Genomic DNA, 20,201 nt, shown 5'->3' with positions numbered 1-20,201 from the left:
TTAAATGTAGCAGGAACACTTCCTTTGAAAGGAATTTTATGAAGAAATCTTTCACAAAGCTAATAGCTATACCATTATCTATTCTGTAAATCTGTACTCTACTAACAAAATGTTGCAGGACAAAATGTATCTTTTCTAAACAAACCTCTCTGGTGTGAAGAAGACCAGTCAGTTCTTGCTGTGTTCCTTTTAATTCTTCAGCAATCTTCTCAAATTGTTTCTTTTCATCTAAAAGCTTTTGGTTTTCTACCTATTTAAGAACACCATAAATCATGACAACCAAAGCACAAACGTATGCAAAATGATCAAACTACCTAACTAGAGTGAAGAGACTTACGAGTTTCTCTTTGGCTAAAATTTTTTAAAAAGAGAAAACAAGTAATTAATAAGTTAATTCCAAAACTAAATATGGTAACAAAGGATTGAATAAACAGAGCCCTAAAATTTTTTATTTAAAAAAAATCAGACAGGTCATTGAATTCAAACTTTATCTTATGCATAATTCACTCCAATTTATTAGCATTTATTAGTCACTCACTATCCTACCAATCCTGTTTGTCTTTATATTGCACTAAAACGTGCTTCCCTATAATTTCCATGCAATTGTCATTGTTCTGCCTTTCTTAGTCGCATAGAAGTCTAATTCCTTTTTTACATGATAGCTGACAAATATTTGAAGAGAATTATCAACACTCCCTAACTTTTCTTTTTCTCTTAACCATTCTAAAATCTCTAATTCTTATTATCATTCTTCCTATGAAATGGTTTTAAATTACTTCATTCCCCGAGGATTCCTTTGTCAATATACAATTTTAAATAAGGTATCAAGAATTAAATTCAATGTTGAAATATGGCCCTTTGTAGCAACGTGGATGGAACTGGAGAGTGTTATGCTAAGTGAAGTAAGCCATACAGAGAAAGACAGATACCATATAGTTTCACTCGTATGTGGATCCTGAGAAACTTAACAGAAACCCATGGGGGAGGGGAAGAAAAAAAAAAAAAAGAGGCTAGAGTGGGAGAGAGCCAAAGCATAAGAGACTCTTAAAAACTGAGAACAAACTGAGGGTTGATGGGGGGGTGGGAGGGAGGGGGGGTGGGTGATGGGTATTGAAGAGGGCATCTTTTGGGATGAGCACTGGGTGTTGTATGGAAACCAATTTGACAATAAATTTCATATATTGAAAAAAAAAAAGAATTAAATTCAATGTTCTAGACAATCAAGGATCAACAAACTACAGCCCACAGGCCAAATCCAGTCCCTACTTGTTTTTAATAAAGCTTTACTGTAATAATACAGCCAACATATTTATGTATTGTATATTCCCATTTTGCCTTGTAACAACGAAGCTGTATAGATGCAAGAGAGACCAACCACATGGCCCACAAAGCCTAAAAATTTGCTACTGGCCCTTTAAAGAAGAATTCTGTCAATCTTTGCTTTAGATGGGTCCCATACAATAGAACTTTCTGCAATAACAGGAACATGCGGTAGCTACTGATCACTTCAAATGTGGCTACTGGAGCTGAGGAACTGACTTGTTTTTTTTAATTTGGTCTATTTTAATTAATTTAAATTTAAGTGCCACATTTGGCCTCTAGTTACCATACTGGATGGCACAGCTCTAGAAAGTGAGCAAGACTAAGTATAAAACAAACATTAACTCTTTACTCACAGGTGCTTAATTACTATCAACTCCTCCTGTTATCCAACATAGATTTAAGTCAATTTTCATGTTGTTTACTTAAGCATGAGATCACAACGGTGGATCTATTTAAAATTTTGATACAGCTATAACATGATCGCATCTGTGATTTAAAAAGCTAACTCTAGCAATAGTGCATAGGAAGACCCAATTATATACAGACTACATATATACATATACACAAGTGTTTACAAATAAAAGACTAATCCAGTTTGAAAGATATACCTTGCAAACCATAAACATTCTTCAAGACAAAAAGATACTGTCAGAGATAAAGAAAGATATTAATAATGATCAAAGGTCTATTTGTCAGGAAGACAGAATAGTTCTATATGAATGTGAGACTTATAACAGAAATTCAAAGTACGTGAAGCAAACATTGACATAATTATAGAGAAATAGACAATTACTAAATCAAAATAGGAGATGTTAACACCCCTCAGTAATAATAGAACAGGACAAAAAAAAATCGACAACACTGAAGATTTTCACAACACCATCAATCAAATGAATCTAACTAACATTTAAAGAACACATATAGAACCTAACAACAGCAGAATACACATTCTTTTCAAGTACACATGGAACATTTACTAAGACAGATTATATCCTTTATAAATTTAAATAATAAAGTATATTCTTGAACCATAATGGAGTTAGACTAGAAATAAGTAAAAGAGGAAAATCTCCAAATACATGGAAATTAAATAACAGACTTCTAAATAACCCCAGGGTCAAAGAGGAAATCGAGAAATTAGAAAATATTTTAACCTAAATAAAAATGAAAATACAAGATATCAAAATTTGTGGGATGCAGTTAAGGAAGTGATTAAAGTAAATTTATAGCATTAAATGTTTAAATGGAAAAGAAAGGTCTCAAAACAACAATCTAGGTTTTCATCTTAAGAACCTAGAAAAAAAACAAAATAAACCCAAGCAAGTAGAAGAAAGGAAACAGTAAAGATAAGAGCCAAAACTGATGAAACTGAAAATGGAAAAACAGTAGAGAAAAATCAACAAAACACAAAGCTGGTTATTTTGAAAAGGTCAGTAAAATCAATAAACTTCTATCAAGACTGACAAGACAGAAGACACCAATCACCAATATTAGTAATCAAAGAGTATAGACTATAGACTCCATAGATATTAAAAAAAAATAACAGAATGCTACAAACAACTCTATGCACAGAAAGTTGACAACTTCAATGAAATGGACTAATTCCTTAGAAACCACAAACTACCAAATCACCTAAGATAAAACAGGTCACCTTAACAGTTCTGTAATAATGAAAAACATTAGATTCATAGTTTAAAATCTTGCCAAAAAAGAATCTCTAAATCCAGATGATTTCACCAGAGAATTCTACCAAATGTTTAAAGAAGAAATAACACTAGTTGTATACAATCTCTTCCAGAAAACAGAAATGAAAGAAATGCTTCCCAACTCATTTTATGAGGCCAGTATTAGCCTGATTCCAAAACCAGATAAAGACCACTGAAGAAAACTATAGACTTCCCAAGAACACAAAACCAAAAATCCTCAACAAAATATTCATAAATTCAACAATTTAGAAAAAGGATAATATACCACACCAACTGGGATTTATCCCAGAAATGCAAGCCTGGTTCAATATTTGAAAATCAATGTATGACATTGATTAGAATATTAATATTCTGAATAAGAAAAACATGATCATATCAGTAAACACAGAAAAAGCACTTGACAAAATTCAACACAGATTCATAAGAAAAAAGCTTAAACTAGGAACAGAAGGGCACTTCCACCAAAAAAAAAAAAACCAAAAAACTAGAATTAAACATCGTATTTAATGGTGAAACACTGAATATTTTCCCTTAAGATCACATCAAAGATGTACATGGTCACCACTCCTTTTCAACATCATACTGGGAAGTCTGAGCCAGTGCAGTTAGACAAGAAAAAAAGAAATATAACTGTCCTTATTTGCAGACAAAATAACTGTCTACATAGAAAATTATAAGGAATGTGCAAAAAACTCCAAGAACTAGTCAGTCATTTTGAAAAGGGGTACCTGGGTGGCTCAGTGGATTGAAACATCTGACTCAGGGTTTCCGCTCAGGTCATGACCTCACCAGCCATGAGATTGAGCCCCACATCGGGCTCAGCACTGACAGCATCTCTCCCTCTCTATCTGCTCCCTCCCTCTCTCTCAAAATAAACAAACATTAAAAAAATAAAAAATAAAAAAAATAAATGATTTTGGCAAGACTTTAGGATACAAGGCCAATGCATAAAGCAACTGTATCCCCACCTGCTGGTAATGTACAACTGGAAAAATACAGGTTTTTTGAGAAAAGTACTTTTAAATACTACTTAAAACACTTTCCAGAAAGGAAATATTTAGGTATAAATACAACATGTACAGATCTGTATGTTGAAAACTAAAAAATGCTAAAGAATGAAGGAAGATCTATACAAATGGACAGATACCATATTCATATATTAGAAGACCCAACATAAGTAATAACAGCAATTCAACCTAACTTGATTTCACACAATCACAATCATAATCACAATTACAATTACAATCACAATTACAATCATAATTCTGGTAGGATTTCCTTAGATAATAGACAAGCTGAAAATCTAGATGATAAAGGAACTAGGATAGCTAAAACAATTTTGAAAAAGAATATTAAAGCCAGAGGAACCATACTACCCAAACCTAAGACTAACTACTAAGCTACAGTAATCAAAACACTAATATGTCAGTGAATTGATAACAAATAGATCAAGAAAACAGAAATAATCCAGAAACAGATCCACACAAATATGGCCAATTGATTTTTTATAAAAGTGCAAAAGCAATTCAAGGGGAAAAAAGAATCTTTTCAACAAATGCTAGTATCATCCTGGATCAACCTAAGTATTTAAATCTTAAATATCTCTCAAAACCATCCACTTTTTCTCACCACTACTTCCCAGCCTAAGCTACAATCATCTCTCCTCTAGCTACTATGATTGTCTAATTAACTGTTCTATCTTAATCTGTTCTCAATTCTGCAAGCCAAATGAGCTTTTCAAAATGCAAACCAAGTCACTCCCTACTGAAATTCTTTAGAGTTTCCCATACCTCTTGGGATAATACAAAATTATCCTGATAAGATTTAAAAGGCCATGAACTGCCAAGCTCCTACTACCTAACTTTCTGGACTCATTTTGTACCATTCTCTTCTTTTCACTCAAGGTTGTGCTCACCATACTCCTTCCTATTAAAGAAACTTTGCACATAAATATTTCCTCTACCTGATAAGCTCTTCCTTCTCTGAATTTCAGTTCAATATTTATTTTTTTAAAAAAAGACTTTCCTGACCTAACTAGTTCAAATTCCTTAATTATAGGCCTCATAGAACTGAAAAGTAATCCTTTATTGCCTTTGTCACCATTGTAATATTACCTTTGAATGTATTTAAATGCTTATATTTAAATGTGATTATTTCATGACTGTAGATCCATGAAAGCTGCATATGCATCCATTTGCTCCCAACTGTACCCCCAGAGTATAGCATAATAGAAACTCAACAAATGTTTGTTAAAAGGGCAAATGTATTATTTTATTTATCCCTTACAACTACCCCATTAGCTATGTGCATTTCAGAGATGGAGATCTGAGGCATCAAGAGTTTAGTTAAATTGCTCTTAGTCCCCTCAGTTAAGAAGCAAAGAGCTAGATTACCAATCAAAACATAATTTTAAGGACCAAGATATTGTGTTCTATTGCTGTCCAAATATAACAAAACCCTAAACCAGTTCTTGTCTGCATAGGAGTGAATCTTCACAGTAAAAATAATGCTTTAGTATTCATTCATTCAACAAATATTCATAAAGTGTCGGTCACTGTACTAAGCACTAGGTTTACAAGAAAAACAGGGCATGGATTCTTAGCCCTTAGCCCTTATGGGAGCATACATTCATTCCACTATTTATTAACTGAAGACCTACTGTATACCACCTACTGTGCTAAGTAAGGGGGAATCAAAAGGGTGAATAAAGCTTTAAATAATTTTACCAAAAATAAAATAATTCTATTTGTGATAAGTGCTATACAGGAAAAGTACAGGGTGGCTATGGGAACAGGCCATACAGAGACCTAAACTAGATAAGAGAGGTTTCCTAAACAACTGATATTCAAGCTGAAACTTAAAGTATAAGTCTGCATTATCAAATCTGAAAGCAATGTAAACACACTATTCACAAGAGTTTGAGTTAAAGCAATTCAGTGGAGAAAAGATAAGCATTTGGAAATAATGCTTCCCAAGAGATGGAAGAATCAGGAGTTGCAAAGTCAGGTAGAGACACAATAGGTTAAACCCACCATCAAATATCTATAATCATAAACAATACTCTATAGCAAGGGTTGGCAAACTACAGCCTGCTAGACAAAATCAGCCCACAATCTCTTTCTGTAGGCCCTTGACCTAAGAATAATTTTTACATTTTATTTAAAAATAAAAGAGAGGAGGAGGAGAAGGGGGTGTGAAAATAGGAGGAGAGGAGAATTAACATTCTGTATATAGCTTATAAAGCCTAAAATATTTACTATCCAGTTCTTTAAATAAAAGTTTGCCACCCATGCTCCACACATTATAATCAATTAAAACATAATGAAGCCTACCCTAACAAATTCATTAAACGTGATTCTATCTGAACACTTAACATAGCTACTGAATATATAACATACATATCTTCCTTAAAAGTATAGCTTTATGGTTCAAAGGTATCAAAGGCATACCAAATTTACAACCAGCTATATCGTATGCATTGCTCTTACTTAAATGTACTGTCAACACATGTTCAAATAACATAAACACTTTAGCCAAGACAGATGTATAAAACTTGGTACAGGTAAGAATGTGGTTTACTAAAACACAAGTGTATTTTTTTATATTTAGCTGAAAACACTAATATAAAATATCTGTAGTGTATGAGACTAGGTCAACAGATTCATATTATTTTGAAAAATAACTGCTCTATATTAATAAGAGAAACTATATACTTACCAAGATTTTCTTCAATTCTTCAAGTTCTACTTCTTTGTTATTTTTAAGCTTAGTCATCTCTTCTAAAATAAGCAAAAGAATAAAAGGTGTGAAAAGCCAGATTAGAAGAACAGGAAAGGAGAGATGAGAAATAAGAATACCACAGTTTGAAAGGGAAGAAAACCGAGATGGTTTAGTGCAACTAAAGAAAGCACCATAAAAGGACAGGTTTCATTCTTTCTCATTGCCAAGTAGTATTCCATTGTATATATAAACCACAACTTCTTTATCCATTCATCAGTTGATGGACATTTAGGTTCTTCCCATAGTTTGGCTATTATGGCCTTTTGTAGTAACATGGATGAAACTGGAGAGTGTTATGCTAAGTGAAATATGTTACACAGAGAAAGACAGATCCCATATGTTTTCACTCTTATGTGGATCCTGAGAAACTTAACAGAAGACCATGGGGGAGGGGGAGGGGGAAAAAAGTTATAGAGGTAGGGAGGCAAACCATAAGAGACTCTTAAAAACTGAGAATAAACTGAGTGAGGGTTGATGACGGGTAGGAGGGAGCGGAAAGTGGGTGATGGGCGTTGAGGAGGGAATCTGTTGGGATGAGCACTGGGTGCTGTATGGAAACCAATTTGATAATAAATTTCATATTAAAAAATAAATAAGTAAATGCCTTAGGTAAAAAAATAAAATAAAAAAGAAAGAAAGCACCATAAAGCATAGAGGAAGTCCAAATGGAACTACGCAAAAATAATGGATATGTATTAATAGCAATGTTTGTATCAAGTTAATTCCACAACCAAATGAGCCCGGAGTTCATTAGTCAAAATAAGCAATACACACACACACACACACACACACACACACACACACACACACACACACACACATTCCAAATATATTTGGAATGAGGTCACTCAGCATGTACCTTTACCTTTAATTCATCACTGTCTAAATACCTGGCCTCTTAATCTTCACTCTCAACTAAAAAGGACAAGTGATCCACTTTTCTCAAGCTAATTCTGACCATTGTACTCTGGACTTCAACATTCCTACCTCCTCTGAGACTTTAGTTGCTTATATAACCAATATATATACTGACTCTCTGTAAAGGAATCTTTCATTTCCCCCATCCCATCGAAACATCTATTTGAATACAAAACAATATCTGACTGACCTTTCTGCCTCTTCTTACTACTGTCCAATTTCTTTGGTTTGCAAACAAATTCCTGTTTGTTATCTACACATTTCTTTCTTAGTCCTATGCAAAACTAATGCCTATCTCATGACATTACATTAATTACATCTCTTACATTATTTTAAATTATTTATAAGTATTTATAAATATAAATACTTTAATAAATATTTATAAATAATTCATAATTTATATTATTTATAATTACGTTATCTATAATTACATTATTAAAACTATGATCCTCAATAACCATTCTGTGGTACAATTCTCAGTCCTCTTTATTGTGGAGCTTTCTGGCATTTAATGCTATCAACTACTCTCTATTTTTCTTTGATTTTCAAGACCTTGTGTTATTTGCATTTCCTGTTTTCTCTGCTGACACGCTTCTTTTTTTTTTTTCCTACCCTAAATAATAACACTCTACACAAGGCTTTTATGTCTATCTGCTATTAATTCAGTATTAGACTAATAAATTTATAAAACTTTTCCAGGCCAAACCACCTTTATCCTTCTTTCTTAAATTCTTCAACTGCCTACAAAGTTCCCAAATGATGCCTAGCTGTCAGCTACAATTTTATTGTATTTGAAACGTTGTCTTTCTTCACTGTTAATTAAGGGTTTTTAATAAATGGAGATATAAGAGATTTACTGGAAATTTCCAAGACTCTGTACATTAAAAATAAACAGGGATACCTGGGTGGCTCAGTTGGGTAAGTGTCTGACCTCTGCTTGGGTCATGATCACATGGTTCGTGAGTTTGAGCCCTGCGTCAAGCTCTGAGTGGACAGCTCAGAGCCTGGAACCTGCTTTGGATTCTGTGTCTCCTTCTCTCTCTGCTCCTCCCCCGCCTGCACACACACTCTCTCTCAAAAATAAATATTTTTAAAAAATAATAAAAAACAAAAGTGAAAAATAAAAAATATTGTAATAATTGCCCACAATTTTTAAGGAAAAATCAAACAAATAGGAAATGCCAGCATGGAGTCAAAAGAAACACCTGTCACAAGCAAAGCTTATTTAACCACAATTTTCATTTTAGGTAAAAAGAGTTTTTCAAACTCAAGGATTAATTAAAAATAGTTGACTAAGCATATCTTCACATTCTCTCATCCCCACTCCCATAAAATTTTTTAAAGATATATATATATATATAAAAAATATAAATCATATATAAAAATATATGATGAGGGAGTGCAGGACAAGCTGAGGGCAAAACACAGGCTAATGGCACCACCCACCCGCAGGTGGGATATGTGTGATATTCCTCAGACAGTCCTGGCTACCCAAGAAAAGGAAAGGGATTTAAGTGTTTGCCATGATGATGTGGAAAACGAAGACAAATGAAAAATTAAATTGCCTAACTGTCTACAGCCCACTGACAAGTCCTTGGAACAGGCAGAGTGACCTCTGCTAGGGACAAAAGGAAATCTTGGCTTATCCTGACCCCCCAGGAATCTGTAAGTCTACTTCAACATATAAAAATTCCTTTGGAAACTTCCTTTATCTCAACTCCCCTAAGATATATGCTGGCAATTATACTCCAAGCTTATGGCCCCCTGATATACATATGAAGGGTCTCATGATAGGTTTTACTGAACGGTAATAAATGGTGTTTTCCTAACACAGCTAGCCCCTCAAAGTCCTGGAAACCTTGCTTCCAAAATACCTTAGAGAGTTACTCTATCCCTAATCCCCTCCCAACCTGAGGGTATATAATCAGTTACCTGTCACAACCCCAGCACAGCTCTTCCTGCCCACGGGTCCTGTCCCTGTGCTTTAATAAAATCACTTTTTACACCAAAGATGTCTTCAAGAATTCTTCCTTGGCCGTCTGCTCTGGACCCCACCATCACCCCAAAACCTCATCCTATATATATATTTACAACAATAACAAAACCAGACAGACTACCATAAGCAAACCAAAATACTGAAGAATCCTAGAAGGAGGAGGGGTCACCTACATTAATTCATTGAAGACTATGTGCAACAACTAGACCAGGTGACTGTACCTCCTACCACAGAGTCCACCTCAGGTTAAATCAAAGATCCTAGGAATTGGAGCCCATGGGGTAAGGCAGTGCCCCCAAACAGCTCATGATCTCTACAAACAATCCCCTAAATCCAAAAGATTAGCTACCGAGCCCACCCTTCTTCCCTACAGTACCTCCCATCTCCCCCCAACATAATCAGAAAAATCACATCATAACATATATGGGAGAAAAAAGATTCTCAAATATTTAGATGAGTAAATAATCAAAAATCACCAATTAGTGAAGAAAAGCAAAACCATAAATGTTAGGCACCAAATTCAGAGAAGAACTAAAATAAAACTCAAGAAGGAATTAATAGAGCAAACAGAAGCAGAAATCTTGCTAAGTATAGTATGTTCCAACAGGATACAATATCCATGAAATTAATCACCTAGAGCTCTCAGAAACTTAAAATTTGGTAACTAAGACTTTAAAAACAGCAAAGTAGGGGTGCCTGGTGATTCAGTCATTTGAGTATCCAACTCTTTATTTCAACTCTAGTCATGATCCCAGGGTCGTGGGATCTAGCCCCATGTCGGGCTCTGCACTAAGCATGGAGCCTGCTTAAAGATTCTCTCTCTGGGGCACCGGAATGGCTCATTTGGTTGGACATCCGACTTTGGCTCAGGTCATGATCTCATGGTTCATGGGTTCAAGTCCTGCATGGGGCTCTGTGCTGATAGCTTGGAGCCTGGTTTGGATTCTGTGTCTCTTTCTCTCTCTCTGCCACTCACCTGCTTGTGCGTGCACTCTCTCTCTCTGTCTCTGTCTCTCAACAAATGAATAAACATTTTTTTAAAAAATTAAAAAAAAAAAAAGATTCTCTCTCTCTCCCTCTGCCTCTCCCCACCCAGCTCATGCATGTGCTCTCTACCAAAAACAAAAAAAGGCAAATTAAACATATCTAAAGACTGAATTATTAGGGGGAAGCCAAAAAACTTTTTTCCCAAAATCCCCCTCAAAATAAACTAAAAAGTAAAGAGTTTAAGAGAGAAATTTTAAAATACAAAGATTGGGGCGCCTGGGTGGCTCAGTTGGTAAAGCGTCTGACTTCGGCTCAGGCCATGATCTCATGGCTTGTTAAGTTCAAGCCCCGTTTGGGGCTCTGTGCTGACAGCTCAGAGCCTGGAACCTGCTTCTGATTCTATGTCTCTCTCTCTCTGCCCCTTCCCTACTCGTGCTCTCCCTCTCTCTCTCTCTCTCTCTCTCTAAGAATAAAAAACATTAAAAAAAATTTTTTAAATACAAATATAAAAGATTCAGAATTTCTAAAATCCACCTATCAAAATTTAGAGAGAGAGAACAATGACACTAGAAAAGAAGAATTAAGAGAACTTTTCAGAGCTGAAGACAGTGTCCTCAGACTCAAGAGCTCACCAAATGCTAGCAAAAGTGGGATATGATTCCACTTTTAAAAGATAGTCTCTCATGCCTGTACCACTCAAACGGCTTCTAATATGATTTCTCCTCTTTGTCCTTTTCCTATCATCATTCCCCACCCACCACCAAATTTATCTGCCATACAAAAGTCGCAGTGATCCTCTAAAAATGTAAACCACAGGCACCTGGGTGGCTTAGTCGGTTAAGCGTCTGACTTTGGCTCAGGTCATGATCTCATGATTCATGAGTTTGAGCCCTGGTAGGGCTCTGCACTGACAGCATGGAGCCTGCTTGGGATTCTCTCTCTCTCTCTCTCTCTCTCTCTCTCTCTCTCTCTCTGGCCCCTTCCCCACTTGTGCACCCTCTAAATAAATATTTTTTAAAAAGACAAAGATTTGCAAGACAGAGTTAAATTAGTTAGATCTTACAAGCTAGATAGATATTAAAAGTTAGAAACAACAGCACTGGATAACCAATTAGAAGTGAAAAGTAAGGGAGAAAGAACAGTACAGAATATCATCCAAGATTTTGATTCTGAGAACTATACTATTAACCAAAGAAGGAAATAAGCTAATGCTCAGTACTTATGTCATTGTTAATGCTGCTCTCCTACAAGTAATGCTTTACACATTCCATCATTCTCTACAACTACCCAAAGCCTCTTTATACCTTAAAGTCTACTTTTAAAATCTACCTCTTCTAGAGAATCATTTCCAATTCTGCAGTCCACATTGATACCTTTGGTTTCCTCTTGTCATCAGCATTAACACATCTCCATCAGCAACAAGTCTGTGAGCATTCACCCCAAATATATAAATACGTATAAAACACAAATACATACTTATGTATCGTGTAAAATTTTAAAGTATAAATATGTGTACTATACTAGTCATTATGAAATATATGCAAAGCATAAAATAAATAGAAATAGAAACTCTAATATTCCCTTCTCTTAATAGAATTCTTGCTCATCCCCTCATTTTGGAAACATTGCTCTAATGATTTTATGTGTTCAACCTTTCTCTCATTAAATTAGAGAGTTCTCTATTATGAGAAAAATCACCTTATGCATTTGATTTGTTAATCTGACAATAACAGCCACTTAACTTCAATATCGGACTGAACTGTTACAAATAAATATCCACTAAAGATATTTTAAGGACTAAACTTATTCCTTAGTCTACCACATTCAATTGAATAATTCTAAGAAAGTAGGTATGTGCAGTGATTTAAAATACTACATTATGTTTTGAATGAAGATTTAAAAATTAGATGAAAAATGCATTTACAGTCATTGTAATATAAAATAATACCAAAGGAATTATTTACCACTGAAAAGTACAATTTTGGATGCTCAAAGATTGGTCTAGTCTATAGTGGGAGATTAAGCATTGCCAAAGGAAAGGCATAAATAAGTTTCGAAGTTCAACCAAACATCCTAACAGGGCAAAATTTCTTACAATTATTTTAATTACACAATTTTTCAAACCTAATAATAAAGTTTACAGAATGTTGTGTAGAGTCTAGAAAACACCTGCAAATTCCTGAGTTAATTTATAAAAATAATTCTTTTCACCAAAATTGGAAAAATGTTTTTATATCTTTATAATTCTCCACATCTGTACATATGAAGATTTGTAAATATGAAATACAGGAGTTAAATTAGGATTAGCTAATTAAAGGGTTATAAATTCACAACTACAGAACTTCTTTCTCTTTTGGCCATGAAATCTATTGAGTATTAACAATACTATGTGACAAAACAGGATAGCATTCTCCTATAGATAGTTCATAATCCAACATGACTAATCAGTAAAATGTCAAAATTCAATTAAAATATAACAGACCTTTTCCATTAAGAATTATGAAGGCCTCTAAATCCTAAAATAAGAAAAATAAACTAGAAACATCTCTTAAGCTCCTTCCACTTCTAGACATCTATGAATTGCATAATGGCACAGAATAGTCTTTCTTAAGGTTTAAATTTTCTGTCTTTGAAAATCAAATTAAAAGTTACAAAATAATTATTATTGATAAATGACAAAGGAGAAACTGTATCATAATCTGAAATAGCATTTATATCTGTATAATAGACTAATATTATCACGTACATGTTATTCTCTAAATCTTACCGAGTTCACTTGATTTCTGCTGAAGCTTCATGGTAAGTATTTTCAATTGATCTTCACTTTTTTCCAATCTTGTAAAATATTAATTTACATGTAAAACATTCTTTTAATCACAATTCACCTAGTAACTAAAACTGGTGCAATTTAACAATATATCTTTCACAGATTCACCCAATTAAACAATTTTTGAGTACCTACCATGCCATATAGTATAACATTTCAAAATAAGGTATCACTATTATTAATCCATAGTTGTATGTTAATTATATCTGCATAAAACCTTAAAGCTTATGGTCACAATTTATCTCTTAGCTATTGATGATAATCAAATTAATGCATCCTAGAACTTTAAAAGAGACTGAATATGTAACTACTGTTACATTGAATTCTGCCTTAGAAACAATGTAAATGTGAGAATTGGTCAATCCACTTAACTCTTCTAGCTTTCTGCTTCCTCATCTATAAAACTGAGGTAATTGGGGGCCCCTGGGTGGCTCAGTCAGTTAAGCATCCGACTTCAGCTCAGGTCATATCTCACTGCTGGTGGGTTTGAGCCCTGCATCGGGTTCTGTGCTGACAGCTTGGAGCCTGGAGCCTGCTTCAGATTCTGTGTCTACCTCTTTCTCTCCCCTCCCCAGTTCTCTCTCTCTTTCCCTCTCTCTCTCTCTCTCTCTCTCTCTCTCCCTCTCAAAAATAAATACTTAAAAAAAATTTTTTTAACTGAAATAATTGGAACAGATGATACTTAAGCTAACTTACAATTTCAAAATTTGAAAATCATCTGTAAGATCAACAAAGAATATATAAGATGAGCTGAAGTAGAAAAACTAGCTTTTCTTCCACCACCATACATAAGCAGTAGAGAAGAAATACTACTAGGTTCAGGTCATGAATTCACAGAAAAGCGTGTGTCTGTCTTTCATCCTACTAGATTTACTAAACCCTAATGCTAATGGGACAAAAATAACAACTTAGGCCTCATAACACAGCTTTAAAAATACACATATAGTGAAAACAGAGTAAGTTTTTAATTCAAGCTTTAGACAAACTGTTATTTAGATGAAATTCAAATGAATATCTTACATATAATATTCATTAATTCATTAATTTAATAAAAAAATGTTTTGAGTACCTACCCTATACCAGGCTAGTACTAATTTTATACATCAGAGAGGTTACAGACCCAAGTAAAACAAACCCACAACCTGGGAAGTTATTTCTATGAAGCTAATAATGATCCACAGTTTAATTAAATATGTCCTATCACTGCATCAGCACTTATGAGCTTGTTTATATAGCTGGACTCTGTGGCCAAGTATGCATGGGAACTATCCTAAAGAATACCTGCTATCTTTTCCCAGGACACCTGCCTACCTAATACAAACTTTTAAAATGTATTCCCATTTTATAAATTAAAAAAGAGACTTACTTGGTTACAGATACTATAGGAATTAGAAGTCACTTGACAATTAATAGAAAATACAGTGAATATTGGAAATAAGTTGTTTTTATCAGCTAAATAAAAAATAGCTTTACCTTTGCTGTTCTGTTGTCAGTAATTCTTTCAAGCTGCAGACAGAAGTTTTAAGTTCAGTAACCACAAAGGAATGAGCAGCTTTAGCTTTATTAAATTCTTCCATCTGAGTTTCTTTTTCTCCAGTGAGCTGATATATTTTTTTTGTTGCTACCTGTAAATCTTCCTCTAAAGCCTTCTGAGTAATCTAAATGAAATAAAATACAAAACAAAAGCTATAATCCAAGGGCCTTAAGAAAAAAACTGAACTCATCTGCCTTTGCCGCCTCTCCTCCCTCCTTATTATTCTATCACCCTCCTCCATTACCCCACCCTGGCCAATTTCAATGCCCATTCAGTATTCCTACTTCAATTTACCATTCTCCCAAAGCCAACCTATAGTCCCAACCTCCCAATGGAGTCTTCTTAGCCCACAGTGTTCTTTCCATTTTTAGAACTACTGTAACAATTTTAGCCTGAATCACTCTGTTGGTATTTAGCAGAGTCTTCTATCTTATAGTTTTGATGCGTTTTTACCCAATGTTTCTAATTAAACTATAAGCATTTTGTAGACTGGGATGAAGTTCCGGGTCCTTGTACACAGTATTAGCATTTTATAAGTATTTACTGACTCATAGTGTGAGGCTTATCACACACGAATCAGTTTTTAAATCATACCACACTTCTTTGCAAAGACATTTTAGTATCTTCTAGTTCTGATGTCAAATGATCCTGCTTCTCATTTGATTCTTTTAAGTTTTCATTCTGTAATTCTAAAAAAGAGAGTTGTGGATTGGTAGTACTTAATAAAAAAAAATACATACCAAGAAAACCAATTACTTGTTCAACTACTTTTCTTTCCTCCATGAGATACTCCAAAATGAAGGAAAATTATGCAAATATAGATGCACTGATATTGGCCATCATCTACTTTTACTGACTTTTCAAGACTATTAACTCCCAAGTACTCACCAGTAAACATGAGGATGTTTGATGCTACATTTTAATAACAGCTAAACAAAGGAAACAATCTAAATATTCAATAAGATATAAATTAAATTATGATAGTACATACACACAATGGCATACCATGTAACCACTATAAAAGATAATGGACTTCACTTATTCCAAATTGGAATACATATTCACAGAATATGTATTAAATAAAAAGGGCAGAATAAAAAGGGTAAGTTTAAATGGTATTTATAGACATAATGCATATGAAAGGAAACAATACAAAAATATTGCAAGTTATTTACCTCTTAATGGTGAAATTATTCAATACTTTATTTTTATCATTGCACATCTTGATTTTTAGAGTTTTCTAAAATATTACATTTATATATTGAAATATTATGAAAAAAGGCTTTTGACTCTATAGCTAATATTTATTAAATACTAAATGTTACGTACTAGTCTATGTGCTTTATATGTGTGCATTCTACTTTTAAACCTCATGGAAAAAATAGGGTGAAAAAAGAAGTTCATGCTCTTCCATGGATTCAAATTATTCTATGTCCTCTTACTAGCTACCTAAACTTAGGCATGATAATAAAGTAGTCTGTCACTACTTTTCTCAACTGGAGAAAGAGAATAATCATAGTTATTCATATCTTGAAGGATTAAACAAAATAATGCAACTTAAAATGTTTAACCACAGTGTCTAGCATATATAATCAATTAGTGTTAACGATTAGTATGATAATGATGGTGTAAACTAGAAACTGGGCCTTAAAAATTCATGGTATTTACAATGCAAGCAGACAAATAATCAATGATAACTGCTGATGGGCACTCACTCAGAAATTCTGGAAATATACAGACGGGGAACCTAAGCCAAAAAGGATCAATGAAAGTTAGAGGTAAGGGGAGACAGACATAAAGAGGGAAAGTTCAAGGAAGGCTTCCAGAAAGTGACAGATCAGTTCAAACATTTGAAAGCCACTAAGAATTAATAAGAGTAGTGGGAGCTAGGAGAGAAAGAAATATCACAGACAGGTCAAAGAGCATGTACAAAGACAAAAATGAAAGAGACGAGATGACACATCTAAATGTCTAAATGAAATGCATTTCAGTAGCATGAAACATAAAGTAAGAGGGAAGAATCATAGCAATTATGGTTAGAAAAATAAGGACAAGATAACAGGATTTATATGACTTGTTCAGAGGTAGTTCAGAAGTCATAAAGACTATGAAAAATGATGAAAGATGCTAGACCACAGAATGTTTCAAGTTCATATTTTTTTAAAGTTCCACTCTGAAAATCTGTGTAGAAATGAAAAGGTTAGTGGTCCACCTCTGAAAACAAAATGGGAAAAATAGATCTGGAGAGAGGAAATGATTACCAAAGACTACGGTGTCTGCTATGGTACTATTTATTACAGTCTGGTAATAAATGTCTCCTCTGAGAAATCATAATCACAAACTAGTACTTCAGCATGTATGAGAACTGAATGTATGCTGCTTGAAATGTCCTAAAAAGCTCCAAGCCGAAACTTAATTTGAAATGTCCTTAAGTTCACCCAGGATTCCAGAACTGCTAATGCAAATTTTCTCTGTAGAAATTTACTTCCAATCCAAGTCTTAAAGAAGTTCCACAGATGAAGTTACATGACCTCAAAATCACAAGAGAAAACAAAGCACCATGAGCAGAGTCAGCATAATAAATGAAAGGCGTACTTGGATCTGCAAAAATTTCAGATGTTAGAATTACTGGCTGTGGATTAAAAAAAAAAAAAAGTATTATAACATTCTTTAAAAACTAAAAAAAGGAAGATATCTATAAACTAAATAAGACTTCTAGAAAAGACTTTTTAATTTTTTTTTAACGTTTATTTATTTTTGAAACAGAGACAGAGCATGAACGGGGGAGGGTCAGAGAGAGAGAGGGAGACACAGAATCTGAAACAGGCTCCAGGCTCTGAGCTGTCAGCACAGAGCCCAACGCAGGGCTTGAACTCACGAACCGCAAGATCATGACCTGAGCCAAAATCGGATGCTTAACCGACTGAGCCACCCAGGCAGCCCTAGAAATGACATTTATAAAACTGAAACTGAAAATTCCATTGGGGTAATGAGTAAGGTATGTCATTCAAACATTCCTCTAAAAAGGAATAAAAACCCAGGATCAAATATTAAGAATATTAAAATCATTAAGCTCCTGACAAAATCGTAAGAAATTACCAGGACCAAGTGAAGGAGAAAACAGAAACTTGGAGAAGTAAGATAAGCACAGAAACCCTCTTTTGCCCTGAAAGCATTTGCAGATCCTGGCAAAGTTAGACTTTTGATTTGAAATGAGGTGATGAAAAAATGAGGTCAGGAAAAGAAACATGAAAACCCAAAAAGACTATATAAGACAAAGAATCCAAGAACTGAGGCGCCTGGTGGCTCAGTCAATTCAGTGTCCCACTTCGGCTCAGGTCATGATCTTGCACTTCATGGGTTCAAGCCCCATGTCAGGCTCTGTGCTGACATCTCAGAGCCTGGAGCCTACTTCAGATTCTGGGTCTCCCTCTCTCTCTCCACCCCTCCCCAGCTTTCCTCGCTCTCCTCTCGCTCTCTCAAAAATAAACAGACATTTAAAAAGGAAAGGAATCCAAGAACTAAACCTCTATACAATAAGCTGAGACACTGTTTATGTAAAGGAAGCCAAAGGAAACCAATCCTCAAGCAGATTTGCAGCCCAGGTTCCCATGACCTGAGTGGTCCAAGGAACCCGAAGCCTTGAAACTGAAGCTCGGAGCCTGGAGCCTGCTTTGGATTCTGTGTCTCGTTCTCTCTCTGCCCCTCTCCCACTTGTGCTCTGTCTCATTCTGTCTCTCAAAAATAAATAATAAATGTAAAAGAAAAAAAAGAAAATTTGAATAGACCCATAACCACTAAAGAAATTAAATCTTACTCAAAAACCTCCCAACAAACAAGACTCCGGGGCCAGACAGCTTTCCAGGGGAATTCTACCAAACATTTAAATAAGAGTTAATACCTATTCTTTTGAAACTGTTCCAAAAAATACAAATGGCAGAAAAACTTCCAAACTCATTCTATAAGACCAGCCACTATCTTGATTCCAAAACTAGATAAAGACCCCCACTAAAAAGGAGAACCACAGCCCAATTTCCCTGATGAACATGGATGCAAAAATTCCCAACAAGATACCAGCAAACCAAATCCAACATTACATTAAAAGAATTATTCACCATCATCAAGTGGGATTTATTCCTGGGATACAGGACTGGTTCAACATCTACAAATCAACCAACATGATACATCACATTAATAAAAAATAAAAAGAACTACATGATCCTCTAAAGAGAGAAAAACCATTTGACAGTATACAGCATCCTTTCTTGATAAAAACCCTCAAGAAAGCAGGGACAAAAAGGAACATACCTCAACATCACAAATGCCATATAGGGAAGACCCACAGCTAATATCATCCTCAATGGGGAAAAACTGAGAGCTTTCCCTCTAAGGTCAAGAACATGACAGAGATGTCCACTCTCACCACTGTTGTTCAAGATGGTGTTGGAAGTCCCGGTCTCAACATTCAGATAACAAAAAGAAATAAAAGGCATTCAAATCCACATGGAAGAAGTCAACTTTTCACTATTCACAGATGACATGATACTCGATATGAAAAACCCAGAAGACTCCACCAAAAAACTGGTATAACTGATACATGAAATCAGCAAAGTCACAGGATATTAAATCAACATACAGAAATCTGTGGAATTTCTATACACCAATAATGAAGCAGCAGCAAGAGTAATCAAGGAATTGATCCCATTTACAACTGCACTGAAAACTATAAAATACCGAGGAATAAACTTAACCAAAGAGATAAAAGATCTATATGCTGAAAACTACAGAAGACACAAGAAATGAAAAAACATTCCATGCTCATGGATTGGAAGAACAAATATTGTTAAAATGTCAATACTACAGAAAGCAATCTATGTAGTCAATGCAATCCCTATCAAAATAACACCATCATTCTTCACAGAGCCAGAACAAAGAATTCTAAAATTTGTATGGAACCAGAAAAAAACCTGAATAGCCAAAGTAATGTTAAAAAAGAAAACCAAAGCTGGAGGCATCACAATTCTGGACTTCAAGCTGTATTACAAAGCTGTAATCATCAAGACAGTATGATATTGGCACAAAAACAGACACATGAATCAATGGAACAGAATAGAGAACCCAGAAATAGAC

General features: G+C 34.5%; 1 protein-coding gene across 1 annotated transcript in view; it reads right to left on the bottom strand.

The window, feature by feature from the left end:
* The window catches only part of SYCP1 (synaptonemal complex protein 1), a 117,647-nt gene that overhangs the window by 65,000 nt on the left and 32,446 nt on the right, over nucleotides 1-20,201 (bottom strand). The window contains 5 exon segments of the mRNA XM_043575924.1: nucleotides 146-250; nucleotides 6,747-6,808; nucleotides 13,478-13,545; nucleotides 15,011-15,195; nucleotides 15,666-15,760. Of these exon segments, the coding sequence (XP_043431859.1) occupies nucleotides 146-250; nucleotides 6,747-6,808; nucleotides 13,478-13,545; nucleotides 15,011-15,195; nucleotides 15,666-15,760 (515 nt within the window).

The sequence above is a fragment of the Prionailurus bengalensis genome, chromosome C1 (assembly GCF_016509475.1).
Source record: "Prionailurus bengalensis isolate Pbe53 chromosome C1, Fcat_Pben_1.1_paternal_pri, whole genome shotgun sequence".
NCBI classification, from domain to species: domain Eukaryota; kingdom Metazoa; phylum Chordata; class Mammalia; order Carnivora; family Felidae; genus Prionailurus; species Prionailurus bengalensis.
The sequence above is the reverse complement of the archived record's forward strand: the minus strand, read 5'-3'. Positions and strand labels throughout refer to the sequence as shown.